Source organism: Schistocerca nitens, chromosome 2 (genome assembly GCF_023898315.1).
Source record: "Schistocerca nitens isolate TAMUIC-IGC-003100 chromosome 2, iqSchNite1.1, whole genome shotgun sequence".
Classification (NCBI taxonomy): Eukaryota; Metazoa; Arthropoda; class Insecta; order Orthoptera; family Acrididae; genus Schistocerca; species Schistocerca nitens.
Genome location: NC_064615.1, coordinates 121,516,790 through 121,537,776, shown reverse-complemented (window position 1 = coordinate 121,537,776; position 20,987 = coordinate 121,516,790). Strand labels below are relative to the sequence as shown.

Genomic DNA, 20,987 nt, shown 5'->3' with positions numbered 1-20,987 from the left:
GGCATCCTATGTGACACGGGTTATAAGTCATTAACACATAGCAAGGATAGTGAGGGTCCCAACACACTTTTGTGGGGTGTTATTAAAGTTATTTCTACAGTTACAGAGGACTCTCCATCTGAGATAACATGCTACATCGTCCCTACCAAGAAATCCTCAATCCTGGCACAAATTTCACATGATACTCCATATGATAGTACTTTTTAAAATAATAAGCATAGGTATTGTACTGAGAAGTTGAGTTATACTGCATTTATCTGACTGCCTTAATCCATGTTTTTTAGGATGTCATGTAACAAAAGTGTGAGTTGGGTTTCACATGACTCATGCTTTCAGAATCCATGCTGGTTGGTATGGAGGTGGTCACACTGTTCAAAATACCTAATTATATTTGAGCTTACAATATTTTCTAAGATCCCAGAACAAATTAATTTTAAGGGCATTGGGTTGCAGTTTTGTGGATCACTTCTGCCACTCTTCTTGTACCTGAGTAAGACATGCTTTCTTCCAACTACCAGGCACAATTTTTTGTTTGAAGGATCTAAGTTCAATTTTTGTGATTTCAGCTGTTTGTCAATACTAATGACACTAATGTCTGCGTTACTCATCTTTACTGTGGTGCAAAAAGCAAATTGGGTCAATACTCCTGGATTTTCCTTTGTGAAAGAACATTTGAAAATGTAATTTCTGCCTTTGCTTTGTTACTCACAGTATGAGTTGCTGTCTTGTCCATTAGTTTCTGGACGCTAACATTGTTACCACTAACTGACTTTATATATAACCACAATGTGTCTGAGTTTTGTGAGAGATCTTTTGATAATATTTTGCTCTGGTTGTCACTGAAGATTTTAGGCATTGTCTTCTTCACAGCCAAATGCATTTTATTTAGCATCTCTCTATCTGTAGTCCTACACTTTGTTTCACTCTATTATGGAGTAGAATCTGTTTCTTTAGAAGTATACCAGGGAGGGTCCCTCCCATCATGACCTCTTCTACTGAGAACATAACTATTTAGTGCATAGTCAACTATTCTTTTAAACTTGAGCCATATTTCCTCTACATGCTTCTGTCCAGAGCTCAATGTTTCACATCCCTCACTGAAATGTGACACTACTGCCTCTTTATCTACTTTGCTGAATGGAGAAATCTCTCTACTTGTTTTTGTGATCATTTTTACTTTGATACTTGTCTATAGATCAAATGTATTTCCATCACGATAGGACATACAAACGATAGTTCTAGATAGTTTTCAGCGAAGGCATTTAGCAATGTGTCACAGGATGTCTTGTCACACCAGTTATTTACAAAACTCCAATTTTCCTAATTCACTGATGGATGGGTAAAGCCTCCACCAATGATCGCAGTATGAATGGGGAATTTATGACTAACAACCTGAAGTTTTCTCTAAGGTTTTCAGGTACATCTAGGAGTGAGATCCAATAATAAGTTTATGCTCACTGCTGATACAGAGTCTTGCCCAAACAATCTTGCATGCAGCTTAAATTTCTATCTCAGTGGATTTGAGTTTCTTGTCTACTGCAACAAACTCAACATCTCTGTTTCCCATTAGTTATCTTTTTGATATACACCTCCCTCTCCACAAAACCTCACTGCTACTGATTTTGGTTTTTATGTGTGTTCCACTGCTTTTTAGAAGCACTTCAAGCTATGCCACTTTGTTATGAATGTTCTGGCAGTTAATCACTAGGATTTTAATACTCTTACTCATGAGGACCATTGCCTTGGATTTAGAAGCAAAAATGCAGTTCACATAAAATATTTATTTCATTCTGTGTACATATGTTATCTCTGACAGTAGACTGTTACTTCTTAGGAACTTCCAAAAAATGTTTTCAATAAAATATTAATGTATTTATAACAATAAGATAAAAAAATGAATTCTAGTAAAACTGCAGTGGTACATTTTTCATTGTGCTCTAAACAAGAAATAAACAAATTACGAGTTTTTTTAAATGAAAAGGTTTTCTCATCTACAGCTAATCACAATTTGGAGTACTGAAGCGCCCAACAAAAATGCTTGTTTTTGTTTTGCAATCAATAATAAAGAATACAAAAGGGTGATCTGCCTTGAAAGTTATTGGCTCCTGTGGAATTGGGGCCATCCTCAGGCACATAACTGCACCTGGAATGAAAATTAGTTTCAGTAACAAATAAATCATCCATTTTTTAGACTGAATCAAATGTTTCCTTCGGCATGTCTTATGGACACAGTTGTACTGCAAAATTAGGATAAACATTGTAGACGTTACTGTTGTACACCAATAGCAAGTAACTCAGTTATTCAATAGGATAGACTAATTTAAGTGAAAACATTTGTGACACGTTAGAAAGAAGCCTTGTTCAAGATAATAAACAATGGGAGTAGAAATTACATTTTTTAGAGAACAATCAAACAAAGGAAAATCCAGGATGGAAGGTAACAATATTATGAAATGAAAGTTGCCACTCACCATATAGGAGAGATACCGAGTCACAGATAGGCACAACAAAAGGACTGTTCCAAATACAGCTTTCAGCTTGTAAGGCCTTCATCAAAAATAGACGACACACACACACACACACACACACACACACACACACACACACACACACACACACACACACAGGCACAGGCACATATGCACACGCAACTCACACATGCATGACTGCAGTATAAGGCAATAAGGCAACTGTAGCCACGCTGTGAGAAACAGTGCACGATGGGTGTGGCAACTGGGTGGGGGCAAGGAGGAGGCTGGGGTGGGGAGGGGGAGGGATAGTAGGGTAGGGATGGTGGACAGTGCAGCGATGCTATGGAGTGCACAGGGACGAGGTGGAGAGGGTAGGACAGCTATGTGCAGTCGTGAGGTTAGATGAAGGGCAGGGGAGAGGTGGAGAGAGAGAGTAGCAGAAAAGGAGAGAAGTAAAAAGACTGGTGTGATGGTGGAATGAGGGCTGTATTGTGCTGGAATAGGAACAGAGAGGCTGGATGGGTGAGGATAATGACTAATGAAGGTTGAGGCCACAAGGGTTACAGGAATGTAGGATATATTGTAAGGAAAGTTCCCACCTGCGCAACTCTGAAAAGCTACTGTTGGTGGGAAGGTTCCATATGGCATAGGCTGTGAAACAGTCACTGAAATGAAAGACGTCATTTTTGCATGCTCAGCAACTGGGTGGCCCACGCGTTTCTTGGCGACACCTTGTCGGTGGCCATTCATGCGGACAGACAGCTTGTTGGTTGTCATGGCCTCATAGATTGCAGCACAATGGTTGAAGTTTAGCTTGTAGATCACATGACTGGTTTCACAGGTAGCCCTGCCATTGACGGGATAGGTGATGTTTGTGATCGGACTGGAGTACCGTATTTACTTGAATCTAAGCCGCACTCGAATCTAAGCGACACCTGAAAAATGAGACTCGAAATCAAGGAAAAAAATTTTCCCGAATCTAAGCCGCAACCGAAATTTGAGACTCGAAATTCAAGGGGAGAGAAAAGTTTTAGGCTGCACCTCCAAATCGAAACATGCACCTCCAAATCGAAACAAAGTTGGTCCATTGTAATATGAGACACAATTTAGGTCGAATGAATGACGATACAGCTACAGTAGTTTGGTTCAAGACGTAAGCTTAGCAGTTAAGCTTTACCAGGTAGCCATTGCTATGTGTCAGGCACTCCGTCCTTATTTATATGGGTACCCTTCCTTTTTCAAGTGCTTCGTCTGGTTTGAATTGATTGCTTATTTTTATTTGATCTGATAAGTGCTGTTCTTTTTGTTATAGATGTTTACGTCACTCTAAGCTGAAGATGCATTACTGTACTGTGTCATGCATTGTTCGTCGCATTGTCATAATGAGTGTTTACGGCCTGTCACCGCTCGCTCGCTGCATGGCTTGCTTCTGTGCGTGCTACCGCCACTTTTTTTTAAAAAAAAGAAAGAGAGAGAGAGAGAGAGAGAGAGAGAGAGAGAGAGGAATCATCTCATTAGTGAAACAATGGCAAGAGACTGCTATTTGTTGTTACTTACACTGCTGTTTACTTTGATAATGATCAACAAGAACCAAATAATAGACTGCGTATGATAGAAGAAGTTCTGAACGAGAGTTTAGCGAAAATTTTTCTCCGTTTGAAAATCTTTGCAGACGCCTCTTTAGTACATTAAATTCTGCACAGAAATTAGAGTCATCTTAGATTTAAAAATCTAATTAATTGCCATGCTTCATTTCTGACTGTATCACTATTACGCATAAGAATAATATGAATATAAACATGACATGATATGTATATTCTTCCGTGTTTGCTGTTGTCTCACTCTAGTTTAGTAGTTTATTAGGCAGACAGAATTTAAATGAGATAGCAGCAAACATGAAAGAATACGTGGCAAAATGTTTATATTCATATTATTCTTATGGTGAAGCGAATACTGCATGTGATTCACAATTCATAAAAGTTCCTATCAGCAGCCATCTCTTCTCACAGGTAGGAAAAAATTCAGAACGTAGAGTTGGCCATATTGACAAACATCCCTAACAGTCTTGCCAGTCGGATTTTCATAGTACATTGAAACGCTGCAGCATTCGAAGATGAACAATACGGAATTTTTAATTACTTCAATGGATAATGTATGAAAATGCAGTGGTCGAAACTCTGGGCGGAGGAAAAACAGCTCGTCTTCCACCTTTTTTTTTTTTTTTTATTTATTTACTGACGCAGAGGTTTTGGCGCCAGTATTTATCTTTGTGCCTGCAAAGAATGCCTGTGTAGTGCTACATATATTCGACGGCAGAAGTTAATTGTGGCGGCACCTACCAACATTTTTCAGAACTTCCGCTTACTTTGCACTAGATTCTAAGCCGCAGGTGGTTTTTTTGGATTACAAAAACCGGAAAAAAAGTGCGGCTTAGATTCGAGTAAATACGGTAGGTGGTGATGGGAGGATGTATGGGACAGGTCTTGCATCTTTGGTCTATCACAGGGGTATGAGCCATGAGGTAAGGGGTTGGGAGCAGAGGTTGTGTAAAGATGGATGAGTATAATGTATAGGATTGATGGATGGCGAAATACCACTGTGGGAGAGGTGGGAAGGATAGTGGGCAGGAGATTTCTGATTTCAGGGCATGATGAGAGGTACTTGAAACCCTGGTGGAGATTGTAATTCAGTTGCTCCAGTCCTGAGTGGTACTAAGTTACGAGGAGAATGCTCCTCTGTGGCCGGACAGTGGGACTTTGGGAGCTGGTGGGAGACTGGAAAGAAAAGGCATGAGAGATTTGTTTGTGTACAAGGTTGGGAGGATAATTATGGTCTGTGAAGGCTTCAGTGAGACCCTTGGTATATTTCGAGAGACACTGCTTGTCACTGTAGATGTAACGACCCCAGGTGTCTAGGCTGTATGGAAAGAACTTCTTGGTCTGGAATGGGTGGCAGCTGTCGAAGTGGAGCTATTGCTGGTGGTTAGTAAGTTTGATATGGATAGGGGTACTGATGTAGCCATCTCTGAGGTGGAGGTCAACATCTAGGAAGGTGGCTTGTTGGATTGAGTAGGACCAGGTGAAGCAAACGGGGGATATGTTGTTGAGGTTCTGGAGGAATGTGGATAGGGTGCCCTCACCCTTGATCCAGACTGCAAAGATGTCATCAATGAATCTGAACCAGGTGAGGGGTTTAGGATTCTGGGTGTATAGGAAGGATTCCTCTACATGGCCCATGAATAGGATGGTATAGGATGGTGCCATGTGGGTGCCCATAGCCATACCTCAGATTTGTTTGTAGGTAATGCCTTCAAAGGAGAAGTAATTGTGAGTAAGGATATAATAGGTCACGGTTGTTGGTTTGGAATCTGTCAGGCATTGGCAAAGATAGTGTTCAATAGCGGTAAGGCCATGGGCATTAGCGATTTTAGTGTAAAGGAAGGTGGTATCAATAATGACGAGCAGGGAACTGTGTGGTAAAGTGACAGGAACCGTGGAGGAAATAGTTGGTATCTTTTATATAGGAGGGTAGGTCTATGAGTAGACTATTTTCTTGCCATTAGTGTTTGCTAAAGTTATTGAAAAGGCTGTGTATGTAAGGATAATTGATCATTTTGTATCCCATAATTTGCTATCAAACGTACAGTTCAGCTTTAGAAGTCATTTAACAACTGAAAATGCTATATTCTCTTTTCTCTGTAAGGTACTGGATGGGAGTAGCTCACAACTGGTTCACCTCTTACTTTAACAAGAGACAGCAAAATGTCATTAATCAGTGTTGAGAATGGCTGTGATGTGGGGGTCTCAATGGGGTATGGTCAAATGGGGGTATTTATAAAAAAACAGGTAATTCTAAAATATTTCTGTCTGCTGATGACACTAGCTTGATAGTAAAGGATGTTGTGTGCAATGCTGGTTCTGTTTCAAATAGTACAGTTCATGACATAAGTTCATGGCTTGTAGAAAATAAACTAACGCTAAATCACAGTGAGACTCAGTTTTTACAGTTTCAAACACACAATTCAACAAAACCCAACATTTTATTTTCACAGAATAGGCATATGATTAGTGAAACTTAACAGTTCTGATTCCTAGGTGTTCAGATATACAGTAAACTGTTGTTGAAAGCCCACGTTCAGGATCTTGTTCAAAGACTTAATGCTGGTATTTTTACTATTCTAATGGTATCTGACCATTCGATTAGAAAATTAGTCTGCTTTGCTTATTTTCATTCACTTATGTTGTACGGTATTATATTTTGGGGTAACTCTACCCATTCTTAAAGGATATTTTTGGGTCAGTAATGAGCAGTTCAGGAAATATGTGGTGTAATTTCGCGAACCTCTTGTCGACCCATGTTCACTAGTCTGGGTATTCTGGCATTGGCCCCTCAATGTATGTATAATCTTTACTGTTTTTTCTTCTTAACAATATCAGCTTATTCCCAAGAATTAACAGCTTTCTCTCAGTTAATACTGGGCAGAATCCAATCTGCATTTGGATCACACTTTCTTAACTCTTGTGCAGAAAGGTGTGCAGTATACTGCTGCATCCATTCTCAATAAGCTACCACAAGAATTCAAAACTCTTAGCAGTAATCCACACACTTTCAAATCGAAACTGAAGAGATTCCTCATGGGTCATTCTTTCCATTCTGTTGAGGAGATCCTTGAAAAATTAAGCTGATTTCTATGTTATATTGTTGATTGCATTTACTTAAACTTATGACTTGACTTTTTTGGGTTCATAAACATTTTATTTTATCTGTTATTATTTTTATGTTGCAATTTCATGGAGTGACATATTCCACGACCTTGGAGATTTTCACCTCAATTTGGTCCTACAGAACTAGACATGTCAACAAATAAATAAATAAATGACTATGATACAAGCTGATCACATAAATAACGAGGGCTGTTCAAAAAGTAAGGTGACTTTTCAAATCGCGCGAGCAATGTACATTCAATTATCAATCTTACTTTGTTTTTGAAATGTTTATACACATGTCCCAAACATATGTTCACAGTTTCAGGTGTACCACATTCTTTGTTTGTTTTTGACAGACAGAAAGGTTAGACATGCTTTAGCGTCCTCGGCGATTTTCAATTATTACAAAAAATGGAGCATAGAATTTGTATCAAATTGTGTGTGAAAAATGGAATCAAGTGCACTAAAACACTTGAAATGTTGACAGTGGCATAAGGTGAATCTGCTCTAAGTAAAAGAAATGTTTATAAGTTGTACAACCTTTTCCAAGATAGCCAAGAAGATACCAGTGATGAACCTTGCTCTGGATGCTCCAGCACATCAACAACAGATGAGAACGTGAAAGCTGTGAAGAAAATTGTTTTGGAAAATTGTCAAATTACCATAAGAGAAGATGCTAAGGATGTTGGCACGTCGGTCGGCTCATATCATGCAATTTTTTTGGATGTTTTGGGCATGAGATGTGTGTCAATGAAGTTTGTTCCAAAACTTCTCAATTTTGATCAGAAGAACTATCACATGAGCATCACTCAGGAGCTCTTGAATGACATCAGTGATGATCCTGATTTGCTCAAAAGAGTCATAACTGGTGACAAAACATGGGTTTATGGTTATGACGTTGAAACCAAAGTCCAATCATCCCATCGGAAGCATCCTAGAGAGCCAAGACAGAAAAAAGCACGCCAAGTTCGATCAAGTGTCAAGGTTTTGCTCACTGTTTTTTTTTTTCAATTACCGTGGTGTAGTGCATCATGAGTTTTTGTCTCAAGGTCATATTGTCAATAAGGAGTATTACCTTGACGTTATGCGATACACAAAAAACATCCAGAATTGTGGAAAAATAATTCATGTGTTTTGTATCACGACAATGCATCTGCTCATTCATCATTGCTTGTGAGAGATTTTTTGGCCAAAAACAACATGACAACCATGCCTCAGCCACCATATTCACCTGCTTTAGCCTCCTGTGACTTCTTCCTGTTCCCAAAACTGAAGAGGCCTATGAAAGGATGAAAATTTTCAACAATTGAAATAAAAGCTGCATCACTGGAAGTACTCAAGGCTGTACCAAAAAGTGCTTATGAGAAATGCTCTGATGATTGAAAGAAGCATTGGCACAAGTGTATTGTGTCTAAGGGGGTTTACTTTGAAGGGAACAACATGAATATTGATGAATATAGAAATATTGTGTCATAAAAATATAAAGCCACCTTACTTTTTGAACACAACTCGTACTTCGCATGGTACCATGATATCCAATGTGTTGTCATAACATCTGAGTTGCACCATGACAGAAAGCTACAATCAGTCAAAATGAGCTGAATAATTTTCACAGAATATGAATGTGAATTTAACACAAACACTGTTTAGGTATTAGCTAATTTAGTCCCCTTGGGCACTATGAAGTGACAGGAGACAGAAATTATGTCATGCTTAAAGCATGTGATTACCCACACAGGAATGTGGAGAGAACAACACGTAACATCCCAAATAAGAGTTCAGCATAGCCACAGTAGGTATGGGCATAACCATCACAGATGTAAAGTTCTACCACATTACCCTGTTAAGGGCATTAGCATCACTGGTGAGTGGTTTTGGAATTACAGTTTGCCCTGCAATTCCCTGTTTATGGAGCTCCCTTCACGTTGTTTTGGTGTTAATGGGATTTGTGGGTGCAACTTCCAGTTCCGCAGTGGCTTTTGCAACTATTCTCTCCTTATTTTCCATCACAACCCTATTCAACGACCACACACTTTCATCCACGTTGTGGCTTAGTGGTTAATGTTTCTCCACTTGCCCTGTATGCAGTATAAATCTTCAATACAGTGTCTCTTGAAACGCCAAACACTTTGGCTACCTTGGTTATAAAAGCACCCAACATATCAGCTTCAAGAATTTGCCCACATTCAAATTCATTCAGCTCCAACATAATGCACTCACAACTACACAGAACACTGTTCTGACAATTGACACTTGCAACATATTGAGGACACTACACTCATGCCATTCATGTCAAATACCACAATGCAATCTGCAGGTATGGCTAGCATTTCAATTTATGTTCAAGCATGTATTTCTCGCCGTGTTTCCATATTATTGTTCAGCCCTGTATACCTATTCTTTAACCATAAATAAATTAAGGCCCCCTGTCGCAGTTTCTTTTGGTATATTTGGGCTCATCTAAGGAACTATTGTAGCAATTCTAATACTGTGTCAACAAACTGATAGACTGATTCATAAGAAATGTTTGTGTATTTAATTTATAAACATTTTGTGCAAACTGCCTGAAATATGATGAATTACACTCCCTCACCTTTGTGAAAATGATGCTATTGCTATCTGGCAGTGAATGACACAGAGATGAGTGTAAGTCTGCCCAAATGTGGCACGTGAGCAACCAATACCAGGAGGCCAGCATGAGCTTTGACCAACTTCCTAAATGACCTGTGATGCAAGACCTATCATATACCAAACTGATAAGAACAGAGTATATGGTATAGAGCTACTGTTTAAGGGGTGTGTAGAGAAATATAGGAAAAGGTGACATACAAACAGTATCTCACACTAGAATGGCACTGGAATCAGCACATTCTCAGGAGGCACGAGTGATATCTGTTCCATATTTAACTGGTGTTTGGAATGACATCCCATTGCACTGATGGGAGCTGTGAGCTACCACTCTGCCTGCAGGGTTCAGCAGTGATTGTCAGATAATGGGTAGCTTTTACCATCAATGTCGATAGCTTACCAATGACTGCCCTACCAACAAATGAACAGTCACAGCAGAATGGCTTTTTGATCCCTTGCTTGCATTATTAAGCAGGTGATAGTGGAGCCATCTGGATGGCTAGTGAGTTGTGCTGCTTAAATCAAGCAAGTTATATAAGTCAGTTAATTAATGTGGGTCTCTGAATTTTCATCATAGCTTTACACTGTGGTTTGTACACAAAATCATCCTTACACCAGATAAATCATTTAGTATCCAACAGTATTTGGATTCCCCATCTGGCACGAGTATTGATAGAACTTCAGAAATACTCAGGCTACAGTCTTCAGTTGTTTGATTGCTCCAAGCCCATGGGCTGCATTGTCACCCCAAGAAATGTAGTTATTATGCACCGTGTGTCAAGTGCATGGGACTTATATGAAGTAACAATACGCTTACACCCACACAGGATTGACTGGATGCAATCACTAGCTTAGCAGTTGCAAAGAAGCCCAAAGAATTACAGTTGTTGCCCACCAAAGTAAATTATTATGCCAAGTTTGTTCCCAATGTGACCCACGTTTCCAATCTGCCCAATCAGTTGTGTAAAAAGGCTGTTAAATCTGTGTGGTCAGAGGCATACTAGAAGGCTTTCAGCCAATTTAAAAAGTGCCTTAGGTCAGCTCCTTCTTTTGCAATATTCCATCCTGGCAAACCAATGCTTGCCACTAATGTTTCAGATTGTGACATTAATGCTGTGTTGTCCCACAAATATAGTTACGGCACAGAAGACAGCCCACTGCATTAGCATCTAAGATATTAAATGTGGCACAGAAGACTTTCTCTCAAACTGAGAAAGGAGTGTTGGCTGTCACATACAACATCTGGAAGTTTCATGAGCACCTCTACAGCACTAAGTTTCACCTGATCTCCAATCACAAGCCCCTTATTTTGCTGTTGGACCCCTATTTGAAACTTATGAATAAAATGATGCAGCAAGTGCAACAGTGAGTGTTGTTCCTAAGTAACTATATCTATGAGATCCATTACTGGCCCACCACACAGTACTCAAATATTGGTGGTGGTGGTGGTGGTTAGTGTTTAACGTCCCGTCGACAACGAGGTCATTAGAGACGGCAAATATTGGTGCACCTTCCCACTTACCATGTGGCCCACATGCCAAATTTGATTGGCATGAAGCACTGTGTTTTGCCTTAGATGCAAATCAGTGACACACCCAACATGAATTTTTGATTACAGTGCATGAAGCAGCAGCAGAAATTGGCTGTGATCCACTCTTCTGCAGGGTTTTGTCTGCTGTACAGGAGGGTTGGCCACAGCACTTTCCTAAAACACTAACCCGGCATAGCCATCTATTTACCTTACAGCACAAGCTTAAAGTTACTGAGAAGATCATTTTGTTAGCTATGGATGATTTTGAATGCCCATTGGTGGTTGCTCCCATACTCCATCCCTGCATACTGAAGCTGCTCCACAATGCACATCAGGGAACGTGCAAAATGTAGGGAATAGTGTGGTATCGTGTGTATTGGCCTGGGGTTGATGTGGCCTCTGAATGCTCCATCCAGAACTGCTAAGCCTATGCCCACAACCAATCTGACCCAGCAGAGTGTTTCAAAGCTTGACCATGCCCTGACCACCCTACATTTCCCATCTGCTCAATCAGTTGCATATTGATTTTGACAGTCCATGTCATGGAACAATGTGGTTGCTAGTTGATGGTGCCCTCTCTAACATTCCACATGTTGCAACGATGACTACAACTACCATATCAGTTATTATACACACGCTAACCATTATATTTGCAAACAAGGGGGGGGGGGGGGGGGGGTCCTTCTACCTTGGTTTCTGATAACAGCCCTCAGTTCATGGCATCATCTGCTTTTGAGTATTTTGTCAGCACAGTGGCACTGAGCAACCAACCACCACCACTTTCCATGCCACATGCATTTTGGAAGCCAAGTGGATAGTGAGGACATTCCAAGATGCAGATGTACAAAATAATGACAGAAACTTCTGGAAAAGCACTTACCAGCTTCTCTGCCTTCGATCTGTCCACTCCCATAAATTGATGTAGCCTGGCCAAAATTTTACACAGGTCGAAACCCCACAACTTGTCTGAACTGCTGCACCCAACTCAGTGACCCCTCCCCCCACCCCCCTTGCACAACCATATTACCAACTGAGATCCCAAGTCTGGGCTCATACTTTCAGCTAGAGCCCTGGAAGGGCCTAGGGCATCATCTTCATCAAGAGGGGGTGGCAAATGTTTGATGTTGTGGCTGGTGAGGAGCAGCTGGTCCAACATCAATGTGATGCACTGGTCCCTTGGCCTTCCAATGCCTCGGTAACTGCTCCAGGACAAGCAATCCCAACAGCCTGCCTCTTAACACTAGAAACTCTGTCCTCTGTTATGCATTAAACAGAAGTCGCCAATGACTGGCAATGTAAGCTGATGGAGATGGAACTACTTCCTCTCCATAGATTAGTTACAGATCCCACCCCCACAACCAGAGGCCCCTCCCTTCACCATTGATGGAGATTGAGCATTTTTTGCCTGTGGAGGCCATCCCATTGGTCTCATCTCTGCCACACCTGAAATCTGCTCCCCTGCAGGCTGGCTGTAGCTGTGCCCTGGACCAAGTCAATTGGTAGGGATTCCCACACATGATGTCACCATCTATGCCAGCCAATCACTGAGGGAGCCTTTGACAGGAATTCCTGCATCTCTCTCTCTCTTTGTCTCTCCCCTTTTTTGGTACATGGAAGTGGTATCTTTGCCCACCAACCAGTACACTGTATTCAGTTGACACTCACATGTCGACAGCAGCATTTGGGATGGTGCCAAGAGTACAGGATCTGTACTGACAAGAAGTTGGGGTCACATGCTCCTCTCAGATGAGAGCAGATACAGTCTGAGCAGCGATTTTGGATGTACCCTTATATGGCGAGAGTTGGGAACATGTCAAACATGATCAATTTTGTGGTCCACATTGTTATGGCAAGGGGATGCAAAACACTGAATGGGTGTACTGACCTCCAAATCTTTGAACAAGGTACACTTGCCAGTCAACATTATTGTGACACTATACTCTTTCCTTGTGTGTGTCTTTTGAGGTGTGCATTTGGCCCTGACTTCATTTTTATGGATGGCAATGCATGACAGAATTGAGGAGTGCAGGTGGAGGGGCTCTTGGAAGGAGAGGATTTTCAACAAATGGACTGGCCTGCCCATTCCCCCAACTTAAATCTAATCAAGCACTTGTGATATGAGTTGAGGAAATATATTGCAGCATGTCCACATGCACCAATAACCATCCAACAGTTGTCCACCACTCTGGTGGAGGGCCAGATGCTCTACCACAAGAGCTTAATACTGAAGCCAGCATGGAAACACACTGCAGAGCATGCACAGCCGTCCGTGGTGATCACACACCCTACTGAGCATCATGTCTCATCTTTTTAATGTCCAAGGGACTATTACAAATCTCAGTGACTTCAGTGTATTATCATCTTTGAATAATAGCATTATTCCTGTATATCTCATTGTATATTTCTTTTACTTACCTTCTCTACTACAATGTAGTAGCATGTATGATCCAAGTTTCATGTTGTTGTTGTTGTTATTGTTGTTGTGATCTTCAGTCCAGAGACTGGTTTAATGCAGCTCTCCGTGCAAGCTTCTTCATCTCTCAGTACCTACTGCAACCTACATCCTTCTGAATCTGTTTAGTTTAGTGTATTCAGCTCTTGGTCTCCCTCTATGATTTTTATCCTCCACGCTACCCTCGAATACGAAATTGGTGATCCCTTGATGCCTCAGAACATGTCCTACCAACCGATACCTTCTTCTAGTCAAGTTGTGCCACAAACTTCTCTTCTCCCCAATCCTATTCAATACCTCCTCATTAGTTATATGATCTACCCATCTAATCTTCAGCATTCTTCTGTAGCACCATATTTTTAAAGCTTCTATTCTCTTTTTGTCTAAACTATTTATTGTCCATGTTTCACTTCCATACATGGCTACACTCCATACAAATACTTTCAGAAAAGACTTACTGACACTTAAATCTATACTCGATGTTAACAAATTTCTCTTCTTCAGAAACGCTTTCCTTGCCATTGCCAGTCTACATCTTATGTCCTCTGTACTTCAATCATCATCAGTTATTTTGCTTCCCAAATAGCAAAACTCATTTACTACTTTACGTGTCTTATTTCCTAATCTAATACCCTCATCATCATCCGATTTAATTCAACTACATTCCATTATCCTCGTTCTGCTTTTGTTGATGTTCATCTTATATCCTTCTTTCAAGACACTGTCCATTCCGTTCAGCTGCTCTTCCAGGTCCTTTGCTGTCTCTGACAGAATTACAATGTCATCGGTGAACCTCAAAGTTTTAATTTCTTCTCCATGGATTTTAATTCCTACTCCAAATTTTTCTTTCGTTTCCTTTATTGCTTGCTCAATATACAGATTGAACAACATCGGGGAGAAGCTACAACCCTGTCTCACTCCCTTCCCAACCACTGCTTCCCTTTCATGTGACTCAACTCTTACAACAGCCATCTGGTTTCTGTAAAAATTGTAAATAGCCTTTCGCTCCCTGTATTTTACCCCTGCCACCTTCAGAATTTGAAACAGTGTATTCCAGTCAACATTGTCAAAAGCTTTCTCTAAGTCTACAAATGCTAGAAATGTAGGTTTGTCTTTCCTTAATCTATTTTCTAAGATAAGTCGTAGGGTCAGTATTGCCTCACATGTTCCAACATTTCTATGGAATCCAAACTGATCTTCCTCGAGGTCGGCTTCTATCAGTTTTTCCATTTGTCTGGAAGAATTCGTGTTAGTATTTTGCAGCCATGGCTTATTATACTGATAGTTTGCTAATTTTCACTTCTGTCAACCCCTGATTTCTTTGGGATTGAAATTATTATATTCTTCTTTAAGTCTGAGGGCATTTCAGCTGTCTCATACATCTTGCTCACCAGATGGTAGAGTTTTGTCAGGGCTGGCTCTCCCAAGGCTATCAGTAGTTCTAATGGAATGCTGTCTACTGCCGGGGCCTTGTTTCAACTTAGGTCTTTCAGTGCTCTGTCAAACTCTTCACGCAGTATCATATCTCCCATTTCATCTTCATCTACATCCTCTTCCATTTCCATAATATTGTCCTCAAGAACATCATTGTAAAGACCTTCTATGTACTCCTTCCACCTTTCTGCTTTCCCTTCTTTGCTTAGAACTGGGTTTCCATCTGAGCTCTTGATATTCATGCAAGTGGTTCGGTTTTCTCCAAAGGTCTCTTTAATTTTCCTGTAAGCAGTATCTATCTTACCCCTAGTGATATACACCTCTACATCCTTACATTTGTCCTCTAGCCATCCCTGCTTAGCCATTTTGCACTTCCTGTCGATCTCATTTTTGAGACATTTTTATTCCTTTTTGCCTGCTTCATTTACTGCATTTTTGTATTTTCTCCTTTCATCAATTAAGTACAGTATCTCTTCTGTTACCCAAGGATTTCTATTAGCCCTTGTTTTTTTACCTACTTGATCCTCTGCTGCCTTCACTATTTCATCTCTCAAAGCTACCCATTCTTCTTCTACTGTATTTTTTTTCCCCAATTCTTCTCAATCGTTCCCTAATGCTCTCTCTGAAACTCTAAAACCTCTGGTTCTGTCAGTTTATCCAGGTCCCATCTCCTTAAATTCCCAACTTTTGGCAGTTTCTTTAGTTTTAATCTACAGTTCATAACCAATAGACTGAGGTCAGAGTCCACATCTGCCCTTGGAAATGTCTTACAATTTAAAACCTGGTTCCTAAATCTCTGTCTTACCATTATATAATCTATCTGAAACCTGTCAGTATCTCCAGGCTTCTTCCATGTATACAACCTTCTTTTATGATTCTTGAACCAAGTGTCAACTATGATTAAGTTATGCTCTGTGCAAAAGTCTACCAGGCGGTTTCCTCTTTCATTCCTCGCCCCCATTCCATATTCACCTACTATGTTTCCTTCTCTTCCTTTTCCTACTATCAAATTCCAGTCACCCATGACTATTAAATTTTCATCTCCCTTCACTACCTGTATAATTTCTTTTATCTTGTCATACATTTCATCAATCTCTTCGTCATCTGTGGAGCTAGTCGGCATATAAACTTGTACTAGTGTGGTAGGCGTGGGCTTTGTATCTATCTTGGCCACAATAGTGCGTTCACTATGCTGTTTGTAGTAGCTTACCCACATTGCTATTTTTTTATTCATTATTAAACCAACTCCTGCATTATGCCTATTTGGTTTTGTATTTATAACCTTGTATTCAACTGACCAGAAGTCTTGTTCTTCCTGCCACCAAACTTCACTAATTCCCACTATGTCTAACTTTAACCTATCCATTTCCCTTTTTAAATTTTCTAACCTACCTGCCCGATTAAGGGATATGACATTCCACGCTCCGACCCGTAGAACGCTAGTTTACTTTCTCCTGATAACAACGTCTTTCTGAGTAGTCCCCGCCTGGAGATCCGAATGGGGGACTATTTTACCTCCAGAATATTTTACCCAAGAGGACGCCATCATCATTTAACCATACAGTAAAGCTGCATGCCCTCAGGAAAAATTACGGCTGTAGTTTCCCCTTGTTGTCAGCCATTTGCAGTACCAGCACAGCAAGGCTGCTTTGGATAGTGTTACAAGGTCAGATCAGTCAATCATCCAGACTGTTGCCCCTGCAACTACTGAAAAGGCTGCTGCTCCTCTTCAGAAACCACATGTTTGTCTGGCCTCTCAACAGATACCCCTCCATTGTGGTTGCACCAACGGTACGGCTATCTCTATCGTTGAGGCACGCAAGCCTCTCCACCAATGGCTAGGTCCATGGATCATGGGGGGGGGGGGCTAAGTTTCATAGAGCTACTTTATTGGGTCACTGTCAAATAACCAAGTTTCATAGAGCTACATTATTTGACAGTGACCCATTATGGGAAAATTACTTTTGTACCTAAGTTTTACACATTTGTGAATGTAAAAATGAAACTGATTGTTCATAATGTAAATAAGTTTTAAATTATTGGTCTCCTGCATGTATAAAATAATAAAGGCTTAGCATTAGAATCCACACTACTGTAGGAAACCAAAATGCCCATGTCTTATTAGCAAATTTTTCATAATCAATAGTAACTCTTAAAAATATGCATTTTACAAAATTTAACTTAGGAAAGCTTCATGTTTCACAAAACAATTTATTTAAAATATATTTTTTATTTTCTGTTGATCATGTTGGAATGCATAAATTTATTTATAACAATTTTTCTTCATTGTAAATTACAAGAAATCATAATTACAACAATACTGTAAAAAAGCATGCACTGTCAACCATCAGGGTGAGCCCAAATGACATGCACAAATCACTTAACATTTTGTTGTTTTGTGCATGATATCATTGGAGCATAGTGCTTCACATGTACTGAGGTGCATAACAGAGTTGTGTTGTTAAGTTGTTCAGTTAATCTTTGCAATGTTGTTGTGCTGTTTGATTAAAGTTTGGTCTTAAAAAGCCTGGGTGTAACTTTAAAATTTTAAAAAGAGAAAAGGCACAGATACAATATACCATGCTGTCCCCTAAAGACATCTGACTGCAGAAAGTCTAAATTACGAAGTGGCACCAAAAAGAGCCATTCAGTATTATGACAACAATAGTGTGTACATTATATTTTATACATGATGATTACACCCGTGACTTGTGAGCAAAAATTTTGAATCTGCCATTGACAAAAATGCTTAAGCCAGAAGCAGTGCCACATGTAAAATACCAAGAAGTGCTCCCAGTTTAAGTGGTGATATGAGTGCAGCTGATGCAGTTGTTCCAAATATAGCAGACAAGTTGCAGGCAAGGAATACAACGAGAAGTGCCCTTAAGCATCTGGCTAATGTGACTCCCACCAAAAATGAAATATAGACTAGATAATACACTCCTGGAAATGGAAAAAAGAACACATTGACACCGGTGTGTCAGACCCACCATACTTGCTCCGGACACTGCGAGAGGGCTGTACAAGCAATGATCACACGCACGGCACAGCGGACACACCAGGAACCGTGGTGTTGGCCGTCGAATGGCGCTAGCTGCGCAGCATTTGTGCACCGCCGCCGTCAGTGTCAGCCAGTTTGCCGTGGCATACGGAGCTCCATCGCAGTCTTTAACACTGGTAGCATGCCGCGACAGCGTGGATGTGAACCGTGTGTGCAGTTGACGGACTTTGAGCGAGGGCGTATAGTGGGCATGCGGGAGGCCGGGTGGATGTACCGCCGAATTGCTCAACACGTGGGAAGTGAGGTCTCCACAGTACATCGATGTTGTCGCCAGTGGTCGGCGGAAGGTGCACGTGCCCGTCGACCTGGGACCGGACCGCAGCGACGCACGGATGCACGCCAAGACCGTAGGATCCTACGCAGTGCCGTAGGGGACCGCACCGCCACTTCCCAGCAAATTAGGGACACTGTTGCTCCTGGGGTATCGGTAAGGACCATTCGCAACCGTCTCCATGAAGCTGGGCTACGGTCCCGCACACCGTTAGGCCGTCTTCCGCTCACGCCCCAACATCGTGCAGCCCGCCTCCAGTGGTGTCGCGACAGGCGTGAATGGAGGGATGAATGGAGGCGTGTCGTCTTCAGCGATGAGAGTCGCTTCTGCCTTGGTGCCAATGATGGTCGTATGCATGTTTGGCGCCGTGCAGGTGAGCGCCACAATCAGGACTGCATACGACCGAGGCACACAGGGCCAACACCCGGCATCATGGTGTGGGGAGCGATCTCCTACACTGGCCGTACACCACTGGTGATCGTCGAGGGGACACTGAATAGTGCACGGTACATCCAAACCGTCATCGAACCCATCGTTCTACCATTCCTAGACCGGCAAGGGAACTTGCTGTTCCAACAGGACAATGCACGTCCGCATGTATCCCGTGCCACCCAACGTGCTCTAGAAGGTGTAAGTCAACTACCCTGGCCAGCAAGATCTCCGGATCTGTCCCCCATTGAGCATGTTTGGGACTGGATGAAGCGTCGTCTCACGCGGTCTGCAAGTCCAGCATGAACGCTGGTCCAACTGAGGCGCCAGGTGGAAATGGCATGGCAAGCCGTTCCACAGGACTACATCCAGCATCTCTACGATCGTCTCCATGGGAGAATAGCAGCCTGCATTGCTGTGAAAGGTGGATATACACTGTACTAGTGCCGACATTGTGCATGCTCCGTTGCCTGTGTCTATGTGCCTGTGGTTCTGTCAGTGTGATCATGTGATGTATCTGACCCCAGGAATGTGTCAATAAAGTTTCCCCTTCCTGGGACAATGAATTCACGGTGTTCTTATTTCAATTTCCAGGAGTGTAGCTACAGATCAGTGTGAGTTTGACAATAAACCAATCAGTGAACAGGCACAGAAGAATTAGCATGTAAGTCCACAAACTAATGGCCGTGTGTGTGTGTGTGTGCGTGTGTGTGTGTGCATGCGCACGCATGCATGCATGCATGCACAAACCTGAGCTATAGTGAGAACTGCCTACAACGTAAAGTGAGCAGCATCAGCAAAAATGTCAAAAGAAGCAAGTGCAGGAGAAAGTAACTAAAATATTAGGCAAGCTGTTTGCAAGAACGAAGATGAACTGCTTGTTGAGTGGAAATAAATGAGCAATATGGTAAAGAGAAGACTTTTCCAAAGTGGTTATACCTTGACCTGCATCAAGGAAGTGTTAATTGTTTTTTTTAAGAAATCAAATTGGTTTTCCAATTCCAGAACTGTCCACACCAAAAAGATGGACATTACATTCTTTCACATGCTTTCCTGGTGTGTTTACAAATGTTTTGCAGCTAATGAAAGTCCTGTCATCTGTTGCTCTTGGTGCAGCTCTCCCTGATTCTCTACCCCCGTGCAAGCCTCCTCATCTCTGAGTAACTACTACAACCTACATCCTGCTGAATCTGCTTAGTATATTGAATTCTTGGCCTCCATCTACAATTTTTACCCTTCAGGCTTACTTCCAATACTAAATTGTGGATCTCTTGATGCCTCAGAATATGTCCCACCAACTAATCCCCTCTTCTAGTCAAGTTGTGCCACAAATTCCTCTTTTCCCCGATTCTGTTCAGTACCTCCTCATTAATTACATGATCTACCCATCTAATCTTGGGCATTCTTCTGTAGCACCACATTTCAAAAGCTTCTATTCTCCTCTTGTGTAAACTGTTTATCGTCCATGTTTCACTTCCATACATTGCTGCACTCTATACAAATACTTTAGAAAATATTTCCTGACACTTAAATCTATATTCGATGTTAACAAATTTCTCTTCTTCAGAAATGTTTTCCTTGCCATTGTCAGTCTACATTTTATATCCTGTCTACTTAGACCATCATCACCTATGTTGCTGCACTAATAGCAAATCCCTGCTACTATTTTAAGTGTCTCATTGCCTAATCTAATTCCCTCAGCATCACCTGATTTAATTCGACTACATACCATAATAATTGTTTTGCTTTAGTTTATGTTCATCTTATATCCTCCTTTCAAGACACTGTCCACTCCATTCAACTGTTCTTCCAAGTCCCTTGCTGTCTCTGACAGCATTACAATGTCATCGGCAAACCTCAAGGATTTTATTTCTTCTCCATGCATTTTAATTCCTGCTCCAAATTTTTCTTTTGTTTCTTTTACTGCTTGCTCAATATACAGATTGAATAACATCAGGGACAGGCCACAACCCTTCTCAACCACTGCTTCCCTTTCATGCCCCT

General features: G+C 41.2%; 1 protein-coding gene across 5 annotated transcripts in view; it reads right to left on the bottom strand.

Annotated features, from left to right (window-relative positions):
- LOC126235806 (serpin B6-like) overlaps positions 1 to 20,987 on the bottom strand; it is a 293,511-nt gene that overhangs the window by 55,961 nt on the left and 216,563 nt on the right. Inside the window, exon 8 of one of the 5 annotated variants that reach the window (XM_049944637.1) lies at positions 1,767 to 2,143. The exons of the other annotated variants lie outside the window; for them this stretch is intronic. Within the exon in view, the coding sequence (XP_049800594.1) occupies positions 1,998 to 2,143 (146 nt within the window). The 3' untranslated portion in view covers positions 1,767 to 1,997. Of the gene's footprint in view, positions 1 to 1,766; positions 2,144 to 20,987 lie in introns of those variants that run through there. 5 annotated transcript variants of the gene reach the window in all.